This window comes from Girardinichthys multiradiatus, chromosome 3, assembly GCF_021462225.1.
Source record: "Girardinichthys multiradiatus isolate DD_20200921_A chromosome 3, DD_fGirMul_XY1, whole genome shotgun sequence".
NCBI lineage: Eukaryota > Metazoa > Chordata > Actinopteri > Cyprinodontiformes > Goodeidae > Girardinichthys > Girardinichthys multiradiatus.
In genome coordinates, this window is record NC_061796.1 from 48575871 (window position 1) to 48596465 (window position 20595).

Consider the following 20595-nt stretch of genomic DNA (forward strand, 5'->3'; position numbering starts at 1 on the left):
AAATTTTATTTCTACAGGATTTTGGAAACTTTAGATAGTTTCTGAATAATTTTTGTTAGTTTTGTTTTTAGTAATATTGTTACAGCTCCTGTGATGATACTGTTGGTGTATACTGGCTAATGCCATAACTGCAGGCATACAGGCAGGTGGGTTACCTGCGACACTGATTGACTGGGAAGAAATAAGCAGCAATACTTTGCTTATACTTTGACTGTAGTTGTATAACTATAACTATACAAACAGAGAAAAAAGTACTTGAATCTGACCATCATGACTTCTTCAAACCCCTCCCGAAATAGTCAGTCCCACCAATCATGTCTTTCACAAACTTCTCCCACACCCAAGAAACTCCCACTTAGGCAGGAAGATGATGCTGAACTGCTTGTCTAGAGGCAGAGAAAGATGACTCAGATCTCCACCGATAGAGATGATCCAGAACTGCAAGTCGGACAGGAGGAGACATAGAGGTCAGGACCTCTGCAGGTAGTCCACAGCTGGACATTTTCTCTTTTAATCAACGAAGAAAAGGTTTGATTCTGATCAGTTTCTAAATGCATTTGTTCACCAAGATGTCAAACCTCTGTCTAGGCAGCAAAGATCAACTCCATAATGTAGGCAGTAAACCATCTAGACCTTCATCTGATTTATGGTGGAAACTGGAAGCCTGGAGTTTTTGGACATTTTCTCTCATAGTCATGGTGTGGTTGTAAACCGTTTGGTTCAGGTTTGGTACAACCCAGTTTGAGTTAATCGAGGCAGCAGAGTTAAGCCAGCATTAAGACAGCAGGGTTCTGGTTCTGGTCAGCAGTCTGATCTCTCTGTTCTGTGCTGTTTCAGGTCTGGATGAGAATCATGGTGGGGAGTATGCTGCCTATAGGAACCTGATTGAGAATTTCATCACAGCTCTCAGAACCTGTGAGATCACTCCATACGTGGTTCTGGATGGAGGTTTTGATGTAACTGATAAAAAGGTGGAAACAGCAGTGAAGAGAGCTAAAGTTCGGATCCACAGAAGCCACCGAGCAAGTGAGACTGGTGAGCTGAAGAACATCCTCCCTAAGCTGGCAGAGATGGTCTTCAAACAGACATTGGCATATCAGAAGGTTCCGGTGGCCCAGTACATCGGAGAGTCAGACCAAGAGATAACGGCCCTGGCCGCTGAATGGCAGTGCCCGGTTCTTTCCAACGACAGTGACTTCTACATCTTCAACCTACCAGCTGGTCTTCTGCCCATCTCTGGTTTCCAGTGGAAGGAGGTGAAACAGAGCGGTTCTCAGAGCTACATCTCCTGTAGGAGATACTACACCTCCAGCTTCTGTGCCTCCTTTGGACTCCAGCACCAGCTCATGCCGACCTTTGCCGCCTTGGCTGGTAACGACTATGTGAAGCTGAGAGGGATCAACTGGGTTCAGTTTGTCCCAGCAGGCAGGGAGACCTCCAGCCGCCTGGAGGGGCTGGTCTGCTGGCTGAAGAAGTTCCAGGACCCTCAGGATGCCTTGGAGGAAGCCCTGGTCCTGATGGGAGAACTGAGCGAGAAGAAGAAGAAGGAGGTCCTGGAAACACTGCATCTGGGGATGGAGTTCTATCAGCCATGTCGGAGCTCTCTGAGCAGGTTCTTCCTTCATGGAGCACCGCCTCAGTTCCCAGCACTGGAAGAGGTGATGAAATGCTTATTTCTAAAACCTGTTTATAGCAGAACACCTGCAACTAGAACCTAAAAGACCTGAACACCCAAAGCTTGTTAAAACCTCAGTCCAGGAGTGATGTTGAATGATGGCTGCAGGTCATCAGCAGAGACATGCAGAGATGTTCCACACAAACATTAAATGCTTTGATTCCCAGAAACATAAAGGAGGAAACTGGTTTCCAATCTTTATAGCAGCAGCAGAAGACAAAAAAAAACTTGTTGAAGATGCAGAAAAATACATTTTGGTTTCTGTAATGTCCTTCATTCACCAAGAAGGTCATGGGTCATCACTAATGAGCAGAACATCTAGAACATCTTGTAAAACTCCAAAGATCTGAAGTTGTTGTGAATAATAGTTGTTTAGGCTTTTTGTAATTATGAATAATTATAAATATTAGATATTATCAAAATCATTACAAAGTCTGTGTTTTGGCCTGTTAGGGTCTGTCCTGTGAACACCGGCCCAGTTTGGCGGTACCATAGAACTATCAGTTAAAGAGTGAATTCTGGCTCTGACATTCCCTAACAGTATGTCCTAAACGCATACAGAATAATCCCAACAACTTCGCTCCAAAATATAAGAATCTATTAACTCTGAAACTGGACTAGGAACCACAAGGTGTGATGACATCACATCAGGAACTTCTTTAAATCACACCTTCCCTGAAATACCATGATATAAATATTAATGTGTTTATGAGCCCTGGCGCTACAGCCAATCAGGGAATAAGAGAGCTGTGTGTGTTTTTGTTACCACAGCAGAGCTAATAGTGGCTAATAGTCAAGCAATAGCAGAGTTGTTAGCTTTAGCACTAACGGTTTTTAAGGATTGTGTGGACATATTTCAGCAGGTTAAAGAGAAAAGACGGGCACTCATGCGAAGGCGCGTGAAGCTGTGGTTCCGATGCCATTTTCTCTCAGGGCAGTGGAAGGAGAAGCTGCTTGGTTGATTCATTAGAGACACCGTCTCACCTTGGTGAATCTTTGGCTCAGACTCTTTTTCTGCAGAAGCTCCGGCCAGGATATAGGGGCATCTCTGCTGTCAAGGTCAGTCCAGATGTGACCCCTCCTTCAGGGGCTGTCATGCAGGGCATTCTGGGATTCAGAGTTTTTACCAGCCGTTTGTTTGAGTCATTCAGTCCTCGTTTGATCCAATGGCTGGAGCAAAACTGTGTTTCAGCATCTTCAGGGAGAGGAGATCCAGGTCCTCAGGAAGGAGTTTGATGTTGCATCAATTCATGATTTACTGGACAGTCAGTCATTTTCTGTACCGCTTCTTCTGTGGTGGGCCTTGGGGGAGCTGGTTCCTATCTCCAGCAGTCTATGGGCGGGAGGTGGGGTCCACCCTGGTCAGGTCGCTAGTCCATCGCAGGGCAACACACAAACAACCAAGCACACACTCATTCACACCTATGGGTAATTTAGAGACCAATCAACCTAACGGGCATGTCTTTGGACTGTGGGAGGAAGCCAGAGTACCTGGTGAAACCCCATGCATGACCTCCAAGCCACTCCGACAGGTGATGTATGGGCTGCTGCTGGGCAGAGAGAAGTCAGCTCCGGTGGAGGAGCTTGACAAACGGGATCTGGAGCTGATAAGAAGCCCAGTGGAACCAAAGTTCACCAGACTCAGTGAGAGGCTGAGACTCTCCTCCCTGCAGGAGGTGATGCTCACTCTATTCAAATCAAAGGCATCAGTTCTGTTTTTAATGTGCTTGTCTATAGCTGTCTCTCAGTGTAGATTAAACAACTCCTGCATGATGACTCCAGGTGGCGCTCTCTGACCGTCTGAATGTCTTACTGGAAGCTCTGGGAGTGACCGAGGAGTCTCTGAGGCTCCTGCCGCCTCAGCTGAAATTCCCAGTAGCCATCACCTGCTACTGGCTGCAGAGAGCTCAGCCTCCTCCAGATCGCAGCCCGCTGAAGGCGCAGCTGCTGGGAATGAGCAACGGGAACATGAGATCCAGAACAGGTAACTGCAGCCAGGCCAGGTCTGACACTGGGTCACAGCAGCAGATCATTGTCAATCAGTCAGAAGAACGTGTCTCTCAGTGAGGAACAAAGATGTCTCTGTGAGCTGCTCTTATTTTACAATGAAGCTCAAAATGAACGTCTCTAACGGTCCTTTTTAAGAAGCTGATGCTTTCTAATTAGTGTCAGTGATTGTGGAGGAACTGAAGGTGAAGCTGCTCTGACCTGCTTGTTTCTCATTCTTGGTCCGTTTGTTTCAACTCTGCTTGCCGATGGTTTTCAGGTTTTATTCTTCAACTGGATAACACATCGTATGTCTGCATTGCAGCTTTGCAAACAGAACAGAACCAGAAGCCAGATCGGAATGTGGCTCACGCCTTCAAGCAGTGGCAGGCTTGTCTGAAGGACAGCATCCGTCTGAACCAGCTACTGGGCCACCCTCTGACTGAACCAGATGTTGCAAGGTGAGACATTTTCCACTAGCTGACCCGGTTTACTGAGGTTCTGATGTTTCAGTAACAAGTTCTGCTAAAAAACCTGCAGAAATCTAGTGCTCTGGCTCTACTTTCACTGGTTTCACTGGTGATACTTAAACATGTGTTCATCGGGTAAAACGATTTCTGACAGGACTTTAGCTGCTCCTCCAGAGGGGTGTGGTTCCCAAGTCCTGGAAGTCCTCTGATATTGTTCCTGTTCCTAAAGAACCTAACCGGGTTACATGATCTCAGATCTACAGCTTCATGTAAACGAGTTGTATGTATATCAAATTCTCAGTTTGCGTATAAAAGTCATCGAGGGACCAATGATGCTACAGTGATGCATCTCCAGGTACCACCCACTCTGTCAGAACTTGGCTTTTAGTTTTCCCCTCAGCCTTAATTTAATTTAATCTTCTTGAAGAGACTTGAAGAATGTTAACAGAGGAATTAGTCAGAAACTTTTTATCAAACCGTCCATAGACGGTTATTTTCTGTTCCATCACGTAAAACTGGTGTTCCTCAGGGCACAAGTTATCCCCAACAAATGAATGGTTCCCTTTGACTATTTTAAGCTTTTTAGATATGTTGAAGACATGAGGGGTCATGAGAGAGAGATCTTTGCATTTTAAACAAGTGTATAAGCCGGAGGAGTGGTTTTCTGCTGGTTCTTCGGAAATTAACGCCACAGAAACAAAATAGTATGAAATTATGTTTCTGTTCTTGCATCTGGCAGACAACTGAATCCAAAGAGACGTAGCAATGAGCTTCTTCTGTCAGAGGAGACAGGCTAAAAACAGAGAGCAGTCTAGAGGGGGTAGAAGATGCTCTCTGATGACCTGGGTCTTCAAGCGTTTGTTGAAGGTAGACAGGAATGCCCCAGTGTCAGCCCTGTTAGCCCACCGGGGCAACTGAGTCGTGACAGAAGCTTTCACGAGAACCTTCAAGAAGATGGGAGATGTTGCAACTGGTCCAGATGAGGGTAGAAGTTGTACCTACTGCATGTTTAGAAGGTAACATTTCAACAGAGTACCAAAGATATCTGCCAGGAAAGCTTAATTATTCTGGAATTATCTACAATATTCCAGAAATCTGATGCTGTAGGAATCTGAGTTAAACTGCAGAAGATCAGGAGGATCTCTTCAATGAAGCATCTTCATGATGAAAGCATCAGGAAGGGGGGGATCCTCTTACGGTTTCTATGGTTACCTGTTGGCTTATTTTTTTATTATTTATTGAAATAATATGTGATGAACACATGATGTATGGTAACATTAGAAATAGAACTGTCTGAATATTTAGATGTTCTCCAGATTCACAGCAGATCAAAAGAAGTTCAGTGAATGCATCATGAGGCAGATATCATGTTAAGTAAGGATAGAGATGTAGATGAGCCTGCTCTCAGTTGGTTCTGAGATGTAACAGAACCCTGCTATGAATCAGAAAAAGGCGGACCCAAGATTCAGCCAGACACAGTACTGAAAGTTTAAAAGGTTTATTCAGCCACAGGAAATCATCACACAGGTAACACTCCTCACAGCTTCCAGGAATCACTGAGGCACAAAGAGGGATTAGTGACTTGTAGTTTCTCCAGATTTTGCAGAGATCAGAAAAGCCATTAACCTGCTTTTGTCTTGAGTGGAACTTGAAACCCAGAGGGGAAACCTCAGTGGGCGGCAGGCGGTGATCTCCACAGCACAGGTAAGAAGTGACTCCAGGCTCAATAATCCAAGGACAGAAACAGGGTCAACGATCAGAACAAGAGGCGTCAGGCAAGGGAAGGCAGAGGCATAAACCAGATGCAGGAAACAAGGTCGACAACCAAAACCCAAATAGTCCGACAGGGAGCAGGCAGAGAGGCATAAATCCAAAAGGCAAGGCAAGGTCAAGAACAATGATCAGACAGGAAGGAACGTTGGATATCTACTCACACGATGGCTTTCAAAAATCTGGCACCGTCTGCTTGTCAGAGTCAGTATATATCAGGGAAGAAACATGTGCTTGGCATGCCACAGATTGCAGTACACTGCAGCAGCCACCAGGTGCATCTAATCTGGTGATTGCAGCCAGAGAGACGGTAGAGCAGACGTACCAGAATCATGATAAACTCTGGAGAACACTGACCGGGCTGTGGTGTGCCTGTTTTTCTCTAACTTCTCATGATCATTCAGAACACTAAAGATGCAGACGTTCATCCGTCTTATCGATTTAAATCCATTTTATTTGCTTTGATGTTTCTCGTGACCATAAACAGCATCTTTCATCAATTATTGCAGCCAGATCTGAACTTCAAGAGCCTTTAACCAATGAGTGAAGGTTCTGAAGGTAAATGATCTAAACTCCTGTTTTGTTCTAGGTTATATCAGGGGACGCTGGTCCACCAGCTGGTCCACATGATTAGGACCGGTGGAGACCTGAAGACCTTCCTGAAGAGCGACAGGCCCAGTGTGAAGCTGTACCGAACCATGCTCTCCATGGTTCTCCAGTTCCATGCTCAGCAGCTGTCGGTGCCCTCAAAGAACCATCAGAAAGTGACGACCGATCAGCAGCAGAAGCAGAGTCTGAAGGACCTGAGCACCGACCTGCAGCAGCTGTTCCTTGTGCACCAAGATGAGGAGACAGAAAAGGAAGCTCAGGCAGCGATCACAGCACAGGAGGAGCTGCAACTGGAGGAGGAACTTCTGGTGAGAACACGGTACAGAACCAAGGAGAGGAGCAACAGGTGTAAGAAACCAGAACTGGCCCGTAAGGAGGAATGTCGGGGCAGGGACCTCCTCTGATGGAGACACTAGTGCAGACCTCCCTCTGAACATTGCTGATCTTCTCCTGAACCATTTCTACTGCTGAGGGTTCTACAGGGAGCTTTAATTGGTTTTTCTGGGTTTCTCTGAGTGGTGGAGCTGCTGCTCCACACACTTTATTCTTCTATGAAAAATAAACCATCAGGGCGCGGCGCTGGTGATGTAGGGGTTAAACACGGGACCACATATAGAGGTTATAGTCCTCGAAACAGCCGTCCCGGGTTCAAGTCCCGGACCCGGTGACCTTTGCCAAATGTCTCCCCCTCTCTTTGCACTTCCTTCCTGTCTGTCTACTGTCAAAATAAAGGCCTCTAGTGCCAAGAAAATTCTTTAAAAATAAATAAACCATCAGGTTATCGCTTTATTTTATTCAATTCCACAGAAATGATCTCAGGACTCACAGCTACACACAAATTAAGATTCAGTTTGTTCTGTAAAATGTTTGGGTCTCCAGACAGACCGTCCACAGAGGGTAGGTGATTGACCCTCATAATGGAATCAGAACATTTCCAGAAATAATAAGATTTATGATGATCACTAATAATGAATGAATATCAGGTTTATTGGTGTGAAAATGAAAGCAGATCTGATCCAGTCAGAACTTTAGCTGCAGATGTGTTCAGATCCAGATGTCAGACGTGCAATCTCCCCCCGGGTACCGAAGCTCATGGGCCAGAGCCGGACCATCGGGCTCCTTACCAAAGTCGACCAGGAAGTTCTCGTTCACAGAGAGACCGCCTTGGTCGGAGTCCACATCAATCTGCATCATGACCGAGCCCTCTCTGAAAAACACAAAGCAGGACCCGGTTCAGGTTCTGTGTCACGCAAAGCAGCAGTTCTGTTCTGGACCTGAACCCTCCAGACAGCAAGTTCTGCTGGGTCGTGAGTCAGTACCTCATCATGTCGGGGTAAAACTGTTTGTCCCAACCGCTGAACAAAGATGTGGTCACATAAAGTCTGCGACCGTCCAGACTGAGCTGCAGCATCTGAGGACCTCCAGAGACACGCTTCCCCTGGAAGACAGACAGGCAGGTGAGACAGGTGAGAGGCAGGGTGTGAAAGCGACAGGCAGGTGAGACAGGTGAGAGGCAGGGTGTGAAAGCGACAGGCAGGTGAGACAGGTGAGAGGCAGGGTGTGAAAGCGACAGGCAGGTGAGACAGGTGAGAGGCAGGGTGTGAAACGACAGGCAGGTGAGACAGGTGAGAGGCAGGGTGTGAAAGCGACAGGCAGGTGAGACAGGTGAGAGGCAGGGTGTGAAAGCGACAGACAGGTGAGACAGGTGAGAGGCAGGGTGTGAAAGCGACAGGCAGGTGAGACAGGTGAGAGGCAGGGTGTGAAAGCGACAGGCAGGTGAGACAGGTGAGAGGCAGGGTGTGAAAGCGACAGACAGGTGAGACAGGTGAGAGGCAGGGTGTGAAACGACAGGCAGGTGAGACAGGTGAGAGGCAGGGTGTGAAAGCGACAGACAGGTGAGACAGGTGAGAGGCAGGGTGTGAAACGACAGGCAGGTGAGACAGGTGAGAGGCAGGGTGTGAAAGCGACAGGCAGGTGAGACAGGTGAGAGGCAGGGTGTGAAAGCGACAGACAGGTGAGACAGGTGAGAGGCAGGGTGTGAAAGCGACAGGCAGGTGAGACAGGTGAGAGGCAGGGTGTGAAACGACAGGCAGGTGAGACAGGTGAGAGGCAGGGTGTGAAAGCGACAGACAGGTGAGACAGGTGAGAGGCAGGGTGTGAAAGCGACAGACAGGTGAGACAGGTGAGAGGCAGGGTGTGAAAGCGACAGGCAGGTGAGACAGGTGAGAGGCAGGGTGTGAAAGCGACAGACAGGTGAGACAGGTGAGAGGCAGGGTGTGAAAGCGACAGACAGGTGAGACAGGTGAGAGGCAGGGTGTGAAAGCGACAGGCAGGTGAGACAGGTGAGAGGCAGGGTGTGAAAGCGACAGACAGGTGAGACAGGTGAGAGGCAGGGTGTGAAAGCGACAGGCAGGTGAAACAGGTGAGAGGCAGGGTGTGAAAGCGACAGGCAGGTGAGACAGGTGAGAGGCAGGGTGTGAAAGCGACAGACAGGTGAGACAGGTGAGAGGCAGGGTGTGAAAGCGACAGGCAGGTGAGACAGGTGAGAGGCAGGGTGTGAAAGCGACAGACAGGTGAGACAGGTGAGAGGCAGGGTGTGAAAGCGACAGACAGGTGAGACAGGTGAGAGGCAGGGTGTGAAAGCGACAGACAGGTGAGACAGGTGAGAGGCAGGGTGTGAAAGCGACAGACAGGTGAGACAGGTGAGAGGCAGGGTGTGAAAGCGACAGGCAGGTGAGACAGGTGAGAGGCAGGGTGTGAAAGCGACAGACAGGTGAGACAGGTGAGAGGCAGGGTGTGAAAGCGACAGGCAGGTGAAACAGGTGAGAGGCAGGGTGTGAAAGCGACAGGCAGGTGAGACAGGTGAGAGGCAGGGTGTGAAAGCGACAGACAGGTGAGACAGGTGAGAGGCAGGGTGTGAAAGCGACAGGCAGGTGAAACAGGTGAGAGGCAGGGTGTGAAAGCGACAGGCAGGTGAGACAGGTGAGAGGCAGGGTGTGAAACGACAGGCAGGTGAGACAGGTGAGAGGCAGGGTGTGAAAGCGACAGGCAGGTGAGACAGGTGAGAGGCAGGGTGTGAAACGACAGGCAGGTGAGACAGGTGAGAGGCAGGGTGTGAAAGCGACAGGCAGGTGAGACAGGTGAGAGGCAGGGTGTGAAAGCGACAGGCAGGTGAGACAGGTGAGAGGCAGGGTGTGAAAGCGACAGGCAGGTGAGACAGGTGAGAGGCAGGGTGTGAAAGCGACAGGCAGGTGAGACAGGTGAGAGGCAGGGTGTGAAAGCGACAGGCAGGTGAGACAGGTGAGAGGCAGGGTGTGAAAGCGACAGGCAGGTGAGACATAGGCAGGAAATAATGAGACAGAAGAAGTGGCGTTAAAGAAAGGTGAAACAGACCCAGGTAGAGCCTCTTTATGATACCTTGATGATGCGTGGGCGGATCTGCCCATGTTTTTCTGGGTCCTCCAGAACTTTGACTGGTCCGTCACTGATGATGCTTCCTCCCAGGAACACCTGGAACAGACAGACAGGTGAGCTTTTTCCTCTGAGATCTCACCTGTTCAGCATCAGCACCAGGCGGATGTGATGACAACAGACCTGGCCAACCAGTCGAGGGTTCCTGCGGTCTGTGATGTCATACTGTCTGATGTCACCATGCAGCCAGTTACTGAAGTAGAGAAAACGATCGTCCAATGAGATCAGGATGTCAGTGATCAGGCCTGCACACACAGACCGGTGAAGTGAACAGGTCAAGTAAACTTTAATATCCCCAAGGGGCAATTTGTAGAGCAGACAGCAGTGAAAATATAAGAAAAACAGCCCCACACAAAAAATAAAATATTAGTCTTTACGATGTGGACCTGGAACTGAGCAGGCTAACGGCACCGGGGATAAAGAATTTTTTCAGTGCCCACAGAGGATGGCTTGGATCATCCAAAATGATCCGAGCGTTCTTAAAGAACCAGGAATTATGAAGCTCACTCAGATCATTAAGAGTTATGCCAGCAATGGTACTGCAAACCTTCACAATACTTTGCAGGCAATTCTTATTTTTGATGGAAAGTGACCCGTACCTGCAGATAAAAGCAAAGGTAAGAACAGATTCAATTAAACAAGAATAAAACATCCTCATAAAAACAGAGCAAACATTAAAAGTACAAAGCTTACGATTAAAGCATTTACCACTCAGTCTAACAGCGACTCAAAACCTTTCTTCAATGAGAACTCCCAGGTATTTATACAGCTGCTGTGGCTCCACTGTTTGGACGTTGATCACCACTGGAGAGATCAGTGTGGGGATGTTTATTTTGTTTTATTTACAGTAATATTTAAAAAGGATTGTTTGCACCAGCTTAAAGTCACTGACAACCAAGCCTTGTCCAGAGATTTCTCTGCTATGAAGTGACACAATGAACGAATCATCTGCAAATGTAATAATGTGGTGTAATTAGTGTATAAAACAAATGAAAGAGGTGAGAGGACACAGCCCTGGGGAGTCCCAGTAGAAGAGAAGACGGACTCAGATAAAACACCATTCACTTGGACTTGTTGTCCCTCCCAGTTAAAATATTCATCAGAAATAAAACCACTGTTGATATTAAAAAGGTCTTTAATTTATGTGCTAAAACATGAGGTTGGACACAATTAAGAGCAAAAGAAAAGTCAATAAAAAGAAATCGGACCGGGGGCGTAGTTCCTTTAAGGTGTTTGAAAACCAAGTTTAAAAGTGTCCCTAGTGCATCCTCCACAGCTCTGTTTGGCCCATAAGCAAACTGGAGAGGGTCCGGTTGGTCCTGCACCATGTCCAACAACATCTCCTTGAAAGATTTCTCAAATACCTTCATAACCAGAGAGCCACTGGTCTAAAATCATTACGTGACTCTGAAATGTTCGATTTTGGGACTGGTACAAACATTGAGTCTTTCCACAGGGTAGGGACCTTCTGCAGTTTTAAGGACGTCTGCAAAATAAAGCAGAAAATATCTGCAAGTTGATAACCACAGTTTTTAAGAACATGGCCTCCAGTACCATCAGGTCCAGAACTTTTCTTCTCTTTGACCCCATGAAAGAGCTTTAAGACTCTGTCTCTGTGAATGCTAAAATAGTTCTGTGCAGAACTGGAAACAGAATCTCTAAAATCAGACACCTCCTCACCAAAACCATGGATATTAATATGATTTTTCATTTCATTAGAAAGCTCCAGGTCAGTTTGGCCATTTAATAAGATTGCTTATTGGTTGTTCTGCATCTTCACCATGTTTTTAACTCCATCCCACGCAGCCACCAGTATCCAGCAAGAGCACCACCTGCTGGGTCAATTTAATTTCCTCCTTCACCTGTCTGCTGAGTTCCTCCCATTTATCCACATCTCCATGATTAAAACTGACATTTCTCTGTCATCCCAGGCTTAGTATTTGGATGAATAAAAATTGATGATTTTTTTAAGAATAATTTTAGGAACAGTCTGACAGGTAAATCTTCAGACTCACCTGGCATCTCAGGCAGCATCCATCCCTCCACCTTCTTACTTGGAACACTGATGACCTTCTCTGCAGCCCAGTCACCTTTCTGAGGAAATAAAAGAATCATCAGACAGCACCATAAGGTACCAAAGGAACAGCATTCATCATCTGATGGACATCTGGAACCTGATCTACAGAACCTATCTTCACCGTCTGAGCTGCAGCTTCGGGGTTCATTCCGATCCATTTAGAACTAATCAATGAACTCAGCGATATGAATGTATGACCAGGTAGGAAGACACATGACCTGGGTAAAGGCCATGTGGAGATGTCCCAGGCTTTCTGATACTAGAACATTAGAGACGGATCTTTTGGACCTTGCTAACACAAACCAGCTGCTCGGATGTTGAGCAGCTGACAGAGTTCCTTTCAGGTCGGCTAAGAGATTTGTTTGGACCAGAACATCTTGCAGAGAAGCCTTAGAGATAGTAGATACCAGGACCGCTGTGGTTCAGTCATCGGTCTCCTATCAAAACAAGTCAACCCAAACTAGTTTGAACCCTCATGAGTCCTGTGGTTCTTACCAGGGTCCTGTAGAATCTGAAGACACATCCACGGAGAGCACATCCCACATAGCCCTCAGTGGCATTTGGATCATGGAGGAATCGAATCTCTAAAGGAATGGCACCATCTTCTCCCAGATCTAGAGTCTGCAGCTTCCTGTGGGTGGTCCAGTCCCAAACATGGAGGCTAGATCCATAGTGACCTGGAACATAGAATCGGAGGACATAAATCGGGTTTTAGTCAGTCTTGAGGTTCTCACTGAGACCAGGACCTCAAACTTTAACTAGAAACCGTCTGGATTCTAATTACACTCCAAAGAGACCAGTTCAGGAACAGTTACTGGAAAACTGTGGTGCTGGGAGAGTTTTATGGGGACGGAATTAAACTAGATTTATGAATTTCTTTATGTTTACTATTTTATTTTAGTGGTGCTCTACCTCAATACATCCAGAACCTCTGATCCAGTCCATCCTGAGAGGAGCCAGGCTCCTTAGGTGGCTTTATTTCTGCACTGGATTTTCAAAGCTGGCTGCACTAAATACATGCAGGAGCAAACTTGTCCATCAGGTCCAGATGGGAGCAGAATCTGTTTCAAGATGTAGGTCTTTGTCAGAACACGGTGGATAAATTATATTAGAATTAATAATAATACAAATAATTGCATTTAGGAACCTGGTTCTCCACCAATGATTCACTGTTCATTCCTTTGAAAATAATCAGGAACTGGGCTGAAACTGGGAGAAAAAAACAGCCAAGGTTCAGAACTCCTTCAGAACTCTAAAGAACTGCTCATTTGGACCATTTTAAAAGATTCAGACAGACTGGTTCAAAGGGAGGAACATATAAAGCCTGAGATGTGGATCAGGACTTAGAGACCAGTTAAACCAGTCTGACTCTGATTAGCACTGAAATGAGCTGAACTGATTTGGATTGTAAATCTGAATTAAAACCAAACTGACCCTTTTTTGATTGGATCTGCATACCCTACTGGTGATACTGGGTTGCTACTGGAGCAGGAAACAAATCACAGAATTCCCACTCTGAAAACTCATAGAGTCTTACTGGAATACTGCGTAGATCACATTTTTTTGACACCACAAACTGGTGAACTCTGACCTTCCTTGACATGAGCCGGGTTGAAGCCGTGGATCAGAGCTTTGGGCGCTCCCCACTCGGTGCTGATCATCACATTGTGGCGTGGCTGGTACCAGAAGTCATAGCCGAAAGGTGCCGCTTCACCTGGATGCTCCCAGTTACCGACCACCTCGAACGTCTCACCGTCCAGCAGGACGAAGCCACCTGCAGCAGCAACAGTTACTAACACAGTCCAGCAGAATGAAAGTCTAGGTCTCTGTCTGTCCCAGGTCGGGTTCTGACAGAGGTCTTACCTTTGCCTCCGCCTGCTGGCTCTCCCATGCAGCTGATCATGATCTGACCGCTGCCCAGACAGTGGCTGGTATGAGGGTTGGCCAGGCCGCACTTCCAGTACAGATCGATGGGCTCCACCATCTGAACACAGAAGGGACCAATCAGCCTTCTCTTTGGTTTGCTCCAAATATCTGGGACCTCCATGATTATTCAGTAGGAAACTGCTTCATAACTGACCAAGGAGATGAAAGCAGCGAAGAGAAGCTAGAGAACAGCTTCTTGCTGCTTGAAATGGTTTGAAAAACCTGACTGCCTACAGGAGACCTTCCCCCAACCCTGAGCAGAATCCTCACCTGGTAAATCAGGTGAATGGCTTCTACTGCAGTTATGAAAAGCAGCAGTTCAACCCTTAACCCAACTCCTCCACATCTCATTCAGACACTAATTCTCTCCATACACCAACCAACCCCTACCTTCAGACCCCCTGCCTGCACTAAGGATCTCAGAGGAAGATGTAAACAGGCTCTTTCAGCGCCTGAAAACAAAGAAGGCCTCAGGACCTGATGATGTCTCCCCATCATGCCTGAGAGCCTGCGCCGACCAACTGGCCCCAATCTTCACTGAGATCTTCAACAAGTCTCTGGAGCTGTGTGAGGTTCCCTCCTGCTTCAAATGCTCCACCATCATCCCAGAACCCAAGAACCCCACCATCACAGGACTAAATGACTACAGGCCTGTCGCCCTGACATCTGTGGTCATGAAATCCTTTGAGCTTCTGGTGTTGAAGAACCTGAAGGACATCACAGGCCCCCTGAGGGACCTCCTGCAGTTGGTGGGCAAACAGGTCGGCAGATGATGCAGTTAACCTGGGACTACTCTTCATCCTGCAACACCTCAACCACCCAGGAATGTACGCCAGGACTTCAGCTCCACCTTCAACACCATCAACCCAGACATCCTCCACCAGAAGCTCTGATCCAGGGCAGTGATGTGTCTGTATGAAGACAGGAGGTGGATCGGCTGGTCCACTGGTGTAGTCAGAACCACCCGGAACTTAGCCCGCTCAAGACTGTCCCCCCTCACCATCCTTAGCAACACCGTGTCAGGTGTGGACCACTTCAGGTTCCTAGGAAAAACCACCATCTCTGAGGACCTGAGATGGTCTTCACACATAGACAATGTTCAGAAGAAGGTCCAGCAGAGACTGTACTTCCTGAGGCAACTCAAGAAGTTCAACCTTCCACAGGAGCTGCTGGTCATCTTCTCCACTGCCATCATTCAGTCTGTCCTGTCTTCATCCATCTCAGTGTGGTTTGGATCATCCACCAAACAGGACAGGTCCAGACTGCAACGAATAATCAGGACTGACCTTCTCTCCATCCAGGACTTATACAGGTCAAGGGTCAGGAAAAGAGCTGCTAAAATCTCTGCAGACCCCACACATCCTGCACATAAACTGTTTAGAGCTTTACCTTCAGGTGGTGCTACAGAGCACTGTTCACTAAAACCAGCCGCCACAGTTGTGGATATACGTACATTTAAAAATATATTCTTCATTATTGAGAGAAAAGTGTACTGGAGTCAAATTCCTCGTTTGTTTGAACATTTCTGTAACTTGGCAACAAAGCTGATTCTTCTGACAATATATATAAACACTGCTCAAAAAAATAAAGGGAACCTTCAAATAACATCCTAGATCTGAATGAATGAAATATTATCATTGAATACTTTGTTCTGTACAAAGTTAAATGTTCTGACAACAAAATCACACAAAAATCATCTGTGGAGCAACGTGACGTTGGTGGATGGAGCGAGACATGATGTCCCAGATGTGCTCAATCGGATTCAGGTCTGGGGAACGGGCGGGCCAGTCCATAGCTTCAATGTCTTCATCTTGCAGGAACTGCTGACACACTCCAGCCACATGAGGTCTAGCATTGTTCTGCATTAGGAGGAACCCAGGACCAACCACACCAGCATATGGTCTCACAAGGGGTCTGAGGATCTCATCTCGGTACCTAATGGCAGTCAGGCTACCTCTGGAGAGCACATGGAAAGAAATGCCACCCCATACCGCCACCAGTGGTAGAACCAATTATAGGTCAGTGTGTAAACACCACCCAAAACAAACTATATAAAATAAATCAAAATATAACCCAACACTAAGAACATAAATGGCTCCTACAAAAAAAAAAAATACATATATTTCTAAAGCTCATTATTTCTTCTTTTAAATTCATGCATAAAAAGATTTACACATTTAATAATATTATGCCGCTATTCTGCAGTTTCCAATTAAAACCACTGTAATACCAAAGCTGCACCAGCAGGGGGCAATAAAGTCAGGTCATGGCTGAGGCAGAGCAACTTCTTCTCTTCTTGGTCGTCTATTTCTTCAGCTTAAAGTTTAAATTCAGGACAAACAATTCATAAAACTGTTCCGCCTTGGTTCTGGTTTCTTGCACAAAAAGCCCGACCGGATCTTAAGTCATTATATTTAAATATTCTCCAGATATCCAGTCCACCCAGATAGTTACACCACATCTGGATTTAGAAAGTTTCTGGTTCTTTCATCAACCATGTGGACGGGAGCTGCAAGCACAGACAATAAGTTCTGGTCCTTGTTAGCAAGGATGGGACCAGAGATCCTCACTCCCAGTCTGAAGGCTGGTTTTCAGCCCAGCATGACAGCTCCAGACTAGGAGGTACAAGCAGCGCATCGAGGAGCACTTCAACAACGACAACCCACGCAGTCTGTGGAGAGGCATCAGATCCATCACAGCCTATAAGCAGAGAGATCAGCAGCCTGCCTGCCTGAAGTCCTCCAGTATTATGCCTGTGCCCAAAAAAATCAATCATCACCTGCCTTAATGATCACCGTCCAGTCGCCCTGAGCCCGGTCATCATGAAGTGCATTGAAAGGATCCTCCTGAAGTACATCGAGGATACTATCCCTGCTGGCCTGGACAGCCTGCAGTTCACCTACAGGGAGAATCGCTCCACAGAGGACGCTGAGCACTTCACACGGCTCTGACTCATCTGGAGCACCCTAACACCTATGTGAGGATGCTATATCTGGACTTAAGCTCAGCCTTCAACACCGTCCCTTCTGACACGCTGGCCATGAAGCTCCACAACCTTGGTTTATCTGCACCACCAAAGCATCCTGTGCCTCAGTGTGACAGTGTGGTATGGGAGCTGCAGGACTTAGCACGAGTGGTGAGGACAGCACAGGGGATTGTGGGATGTCGTCTACCGGATCTGGACCCAATTTATGCTGCAGTCCAGAAAAGGGCCAGACACATTGCTACAGACCACAGCCACCCGGGCAACGCACTGTTTGTCCCACTTCCATCAGGAAAACGATTCAGGAACATCACAGCAAGAACAAATAGACTCAGAAACAGGTTCTTTCCTAAAGCAATGAAGGCCATTGTCCTCCTGAGGCGGACACTAAACATCGCTGCTGACAATCAAACAGACCAGAGAGCTACAAGTGTTTTTAAATTAACCTACATGTGTATCTTTGAACCGGATCTCAGCTAAATTTCATTATGGTGACATAATGACAATAAGGAATCTTTGAATCTACCTTCTTCACTCTGAGATATAACAACGAAGCTACCTGTAGGAGGTCCAGGTTCTTATCTGAAATGAACAGAACAGAACCCTTTATATTGTTTCATACAGTTCTGTAGAGCAGTTCAGAAACGGCAGCTGCTCAGTCTTTAGTGCTGGAATAAAACCAAACCAGTTTAGTCCACAGCTGTTTGGGTTCAGAGATCCATCAACAACAGATCTGTCATGAAATCTTTGGTTTTAATACGAGGGCTCAGATGGTGTTTCTGATCCAAAATGAACTCTGCATAAACCTCCTCCTCCTGATCTCTGACAGCAGCTGCTGTTTCCAGGATCACATTATGATCATGAGCAGCTGCTCTCTGCATGAACATCGGACTTAAACAGAGGCAACATGCCGGTAACATACTCAGTTCCATGACCATCTTCTCTGCATGTTGCAGTTGCACCTGCAGGTCACATGTGTGCAGCTGCAGACCTTGTGGATTTTGGGGGCTCTGGGATTGGTCCCGACGTCAATCACGTAGATCCTGGAGGAGATCAGGGATGGCAAGACCAGGCGGTTTCGGGACTTGGACGGGTCGTTGAAGCAGCTGCTGCAGGCGTTCCAGCCAGAGTGATGCAGCTCATCGTTCAGGTTCGGCATCGGCAAGCGGTGGATCACCTGCACAGACAAAGGATTTAGGAACTTGTTCCCAGAACTTTGAAACTGGTCCTGATCAAAGAACCGCCACCTGGGAAAACATGACGAAGATGAAGAGTTGGTGAGACATCTGAGAAGGAAACTGAAGCAACAGATAACTGAGAGGAAAACAAAGGCTTAAAAGGATGAAACACAGAAACGGGTTGAGCAGGACCAGATCCAGGTGCTTGTTCTGTTCTACCTGGCAGTAGGTGGAGGACTTAGGATTAACGTCAACGGTGGCCAGGTAGTCCGGTTTCTGGGTGTCGGTGCTACGGTAGATGCAGGGCAGGTAGACAATCTCCTCCCGCGGACCTTCAGACAGAAAACCGGAAGGTTCACCTGCTGAGAACACCTGCCCAGAGTTCTGATTGGACCAATCATGTCTGGTTAAAATAAAACTGAAGGTGTGAAATTGGAGCAGAAGATCACATATAAAAGACAGTGACTGTACAGTGCTGGCTGAGAAGGTTGCTGAGTTTCCCTTCTTCACTGAACCAACCTCCAACACAGCACCAAGGTTCTGTTCAGGAAACTGTATTACCCTTGAACCAGAACCAGAGACTTCACATGAACTGGGTCTCTGTTATAGTTTTGTGTGGGTCCTTCAGCCAGCATGACCTCCACCTACAAACTGGTGAAGCTTCACTCAGTCCCCGATGAAGCAAAGAACTCGGATCAGGAGATGGTGTTTTTTGAACGACTCACCCTCCATGGCATCCAGCGGGCTGCGGTATCCCGGTCCACATCCTGAACACTTGGCTGTAAAACACAAATGGATCCGGAGTCAGCAGCAAACCATCACAGGGTTCATGGATCAGGAGCAGACCTGGAGCTCCATCTGAGCACCAACAGGTTCTTCCAGTCATTTCATCGAGTTCCCTATTAAAATGGTTCCAATTTATTTCTGGTCTGTGGATCTTCATGTCCTGCACCATGTTAGACAGAGGCGTTCCTCAAGGTTATGTGGTAGGACCTCTGTTATTTTTGGAATAAATCCTGCTTCTATGAAACTAATGTTTGTTCTAAGCTGATTCATCTCCTTCACATCTAAACAACAGAGCTCTGTCATGCTGAACCCTACTGGGCATGCTCAGGATGCAGAGTGCATCAAACTGAAGATCCGCTTTTCCTTTTTTTATTTTATCATTAATGGGTCAAACTGAACTAACCGCCTCCCAACCTGCTGCTACAAACAGAAAGTAATAAAGTCTTCTCAGCAGCAGACCACAGAAGATCAGCTGTAACTTCCTCTAACAGTTTTAATTTGTTCATATTCAAAAATCCCTACAGAGCAGCTCTGGAACCAGAAGTCCCACTGAACCACTGGATCCAAACCTGGCTCATTACTGTGTCGTCACATTCTGACATAAAACAGAAATCTTCTTGCTTATCTCAGGATTAGTTCATATCTGTTTGGCCCCCAGGGGCCACAGCCAAAATCACCTTAGGTGTTGCCAAATTATCAGCAGCAGATCCAAGTCCAGATCGGACCAGATCCAGTTCTTGCAGAACTCAACTGACTCTGACAAAGAAGGTTATATAACAACCCCCCCCGCCCCCTTCAGCTTCTCCTTTATGGAGTCCTTCCAAAGTCCAGAGATTCCTCGGCTCTGCACACAAACCTCCTTCCGACCTCTGCTATGAATCCCAGTGAGCTGGGAGGCTCCCTTCACACACACACAGCTCCTCCCCATCAACACTGATCAGCCTGCTGGTTTCACACCAGAACTTCAGAGTAAGGATCCAATTGGACAACCAGTAAACTGCTGCAGCTTCAGTTCGTTTTAGTTTCTGTTCATATTTAACGCTGTTCTCATTTAAAACTGAAATATCCCAGTTTTCAGAGTATCATGAAATAAACCATGTAGACATTTTACAGCTGGAGGATCATTGATTATATGATCGCTTAACTTCTTCACGGTTTATTCATTGACAGGAGTCAACAGCCTGAAGCTGAAGGCGATCTGAGAAATACTTCAGTGACTCTGGAGATCTTCACCTTAATGGGCTGCAGCTCTGAAGACCATGAAACATTCCTCAGCGTGAAGGAGCAGGAGGGAGAAACTCACACAGAGAAAGCCTGCAGATTAAAGCAGTTGAAACCAACTCACCCATGCTGGAGATCCTGGTTTAATCCGATCCTGAACCCCTGGATTCTGCAAAACTTGGATCAACTGCGGAAAGAAAACAGGGAGGGACTTCCTTTTGTGAATCAGGGAACAGCCAATCAGAGAGGAGGGGTGGGGCAGTGAGGCTTTAACCCTCCAGCTCCTCTTGAGTTTAGCTGCTGCAGTCTCAGGGGCCACAGCTTCAGGGGCCCAACAATCGGACTGAATGTAGGACCACATGTACAACTGTGTTAGCAGTGAAGAAGACGAGCACAAGAATTCACATAATAGATATAAACTTTCAGTCTGAGGTCTGGAGGTC

The 20595-nt window shown here is 47.0% G+C and overlaps 2 protein-coding genes across 2 annotated transcripts; one reads left to right on the forward strand and one right to left on the reverse strand.

Annotated features, from left to right (window-relative positions):
* Positions 1-427: 427 nt before the first annotated feature.
* LOC124866159 (protein asteroid homolog 1-like) lies at positions 428-7185 on the forward strand. Its single transcript, XM_047361836.1, has 6 exons — positions 428-467; positions 838-1658; positions 3154-3351; positions 3458-3659; positions 3987-4122; positions 6491-7185. Exons 1-6 carry the CDS (start codon positions 428-430, stop codon positions 6912-6914), a joined length of 1821 nt encoding a protein of 606 aa, XP_047217792.1. The 3' UTR covers positions 6915-7185.
* Positions 7186-7283: 98 nt separating this feature from the next.
* Positions 7284-20382, reverse strand: selenbp1 (selenium binding protein 1). Its single transcript, XM_047361114.1, has 12 exons — positions 20277-20382; positions 18871-18924; positions 18365-18477; positions 17959-18144; positions 13922-14042; positions 13650-13832; positions 12554-12735; positions 11997-12075; positions 10105-10226; positions 9928-10020; positions 7830-7948; positions 7284-7717 (listed from the first exon to the last, which is right to left on the reverse strand). Exons 1-12 carry the CDS (start codon positions 20278-20280, stop codon positions 7555-7557), a joined length of 1419 nt encoding a protein of 472 aa, XP_047217070.1. The 5' UTR covers positions 20281-20382; the 3' UTR covers positions 7284-7554.
* Between the last annotated feature and the right edge of the window lie 213 nt (positions 20383-20595).